We start from the raw sequence: 2,500 nt of genomic DNA on the forward strand, positions 1-2,500 counted from the left end.
GTGTGAGTGCAAGTCTCAGGTAGTATGGCGAGTGTGTCCCCTGTGTAGAAGCTGCAAGAACTCCAGGCAGTAATTATCCAGGTAGTAGAACCAGACAGGCAATGTGTTCAGCACCATTGTCTCAGGTATGCATGTGCAGGCAGCGTCAGGCAGTGAGTGCAGTGTGTCTCTGTGGGAGCTTGTAGCCTCTGTGGTGTATTTAGTGTGTCTGCACTTAGTAGTAGTGTCTGTGTGTGTGTGTGTGCAGTCCTCAGGTGGGTGTGTGGTGTAATGTTAGGTGTGTGGTGTGTGCAGGTAGGTGTGTGTTTTTACTTGTGTGTATGAATATGTCTCCTCTCTCCTCTCATGATTTCCTGTGTCTCTCCCCTGAAGAAGAGGTGAACCCCTGACCTCTGACCTGTCTCACCTCGTCAGCGACCTGTCGTCCCAGCTGGCCCTTTCAGGCCCTTCATGCCGAGGAACTCTCCGTCCTCGGCGCCGTTGTCGTTGTCGTCGGCGGCGGCGGCCTCGGCGGTGACCTCCTCCTCCTCCTTCATCCTCTGGTGCAGCTCGCCCATGTCCTCGAAGCTCGAGCCGGACGTGTCGTCCATGTTCTCCATGTCGATGACGGCCGCGCCGCCAGCGCCAGTCTGAACGCCACGCAGAGAGACACAGGGTTACACACACACACATACACACACACACACACACACACACACACACACACACAGGGCTACACACACACACAAAAAAAAAACCCCACACACACACACACACACACACACACACACACACACACACACACACACACACACACACACACACAAAGGGTTACCACACACACACACACACACACACACACACACCTTACACACACACACACACACACACACACCATCACACACACACACACACACACACACACACTTACACACACACACACACACACACACACACACAGGCTTACACACACACACACACATAGGGTTACACACACACACACACACAGGGTTACACACACACACACACACACACACACACACACACAGGTTACACACACACACAACACACACACACACACACACACACATTACACACACACACACACACACACACAACACACACACACACACACACAGGGTTACACACACACACACACACACAGGGTTACACACACACACACAACACACACACACCGGGTTACACACACACACACACACACACACACACACAGGGTTACACACACACACACACACACACACACAGGGTTACACACACACACACACATAGGGTTACACACACACACACACATAAGTTACACACACAACACACACACACACACACACAGGGACAATACCATCACATACATAATACACAACTAATACATACACACACACACGGTACATCACATAATAATACCACATATCACACACAAGGGTTAAATCAATAATACCCACACAACACAGGGTTACACACATACATCATGTGGGTACACACATCACATACATAGGGTCATATCATCATATCATCATCATCACATAATAGGTACACAATACATACACATAATAAATAAATATATCATCAATAATAACACATATCAAAAACATCATAAAGTACAATCATCATCATCATCATCAATACAAACATCAATATCATCAATATAACATCATCATCAAAAAATAATATCATCATCATCAATATAACAACATCATCACTATAATAATATATCATCATCACAGGACATAATATCATCATCATCATCATTAGGGTTACACAATAATATCATCAATATATGGGTATAATACTAATATCATCATCAATATAGGGTTACACTTACTACACCAAAGTAATACACACACACAACACCTTACAATATCATCAATATTAATTACACACATAATCATAACACATAGGGTCACACACAAATAAATACACTATAATCACATCATCATCATCATTATGGTAACAATCAATCAATAATATAGGGTTACAATACACAATAATATATCATCATCAATACACGAACTACCAATAATACACATATCAAGGGTACACTATCATCATCACATATAGACATACATAATACATATCAATACATACTAATCAATAATAGTCACACATAATATCACATATTAGGTACAATATCATCATCAATAACATAGTTACACATAATATCATCATCAACACAGGACACACCAATATCAAAATAGGACACAATATCATCATAATAATACATCAACACATATACACAAATAATAATATACATAGACACTAATAACATAGACAAAAATAATAATCTCAATAAACAATAATATCATCATCATAAAACATCTCATCATCTCATCAAAAAATATACACAAGAAACTCCATCATCAAATATCACACTATAATATCACAAAAACATATCATATCATTCAACATATTTCACATCACATAACACAAAAAAAAAAAATCAAAAAAGGTACACCTCAAACCCTCACACATACAGACTAATATCATCTCTCCAACAATATCATCACAA

At 40.8% G+C, this 2,500-nt stretch overlaps 1 protein-coding gene across 1 annotated transcript in view; it reads right to left on the bottom strand.

Moving 5' to 3' along the window:
* Positions 1–372: 372 nt before the first annotated feature.
* The window catches only part of LOC120548094 (protein YIPF3-like), a 4,670-nt gene continuing 2,542 nt past the window's right edge, over positions 373–2,500 (bottom strand). The window contains exon 2 of the mRNA XM_039784096.1: positions 373–629. Coding sequence (XP_039640030.1) covers positions 411–629 — 219 coding nt within the window. The 3' untranslated portion in view covers positions 373–410. The remainder of the gene's footprint in view (positions 630–2,500) is intronic.

Source organism: Perca fluviatilis, chromosome 19 (genome assembly GCF_010015445.1).
Source record: "Perca fluviatilis chromosome 19, GENO_Pfluv_1.0, whole genome shotgun sequence".
Classification (NCBI taxonomy): Eukaryota; Metazoa; Chordata; class Actinopteri; order Perciformes; family Percidae; genus Perca; species Perca fluviatilis.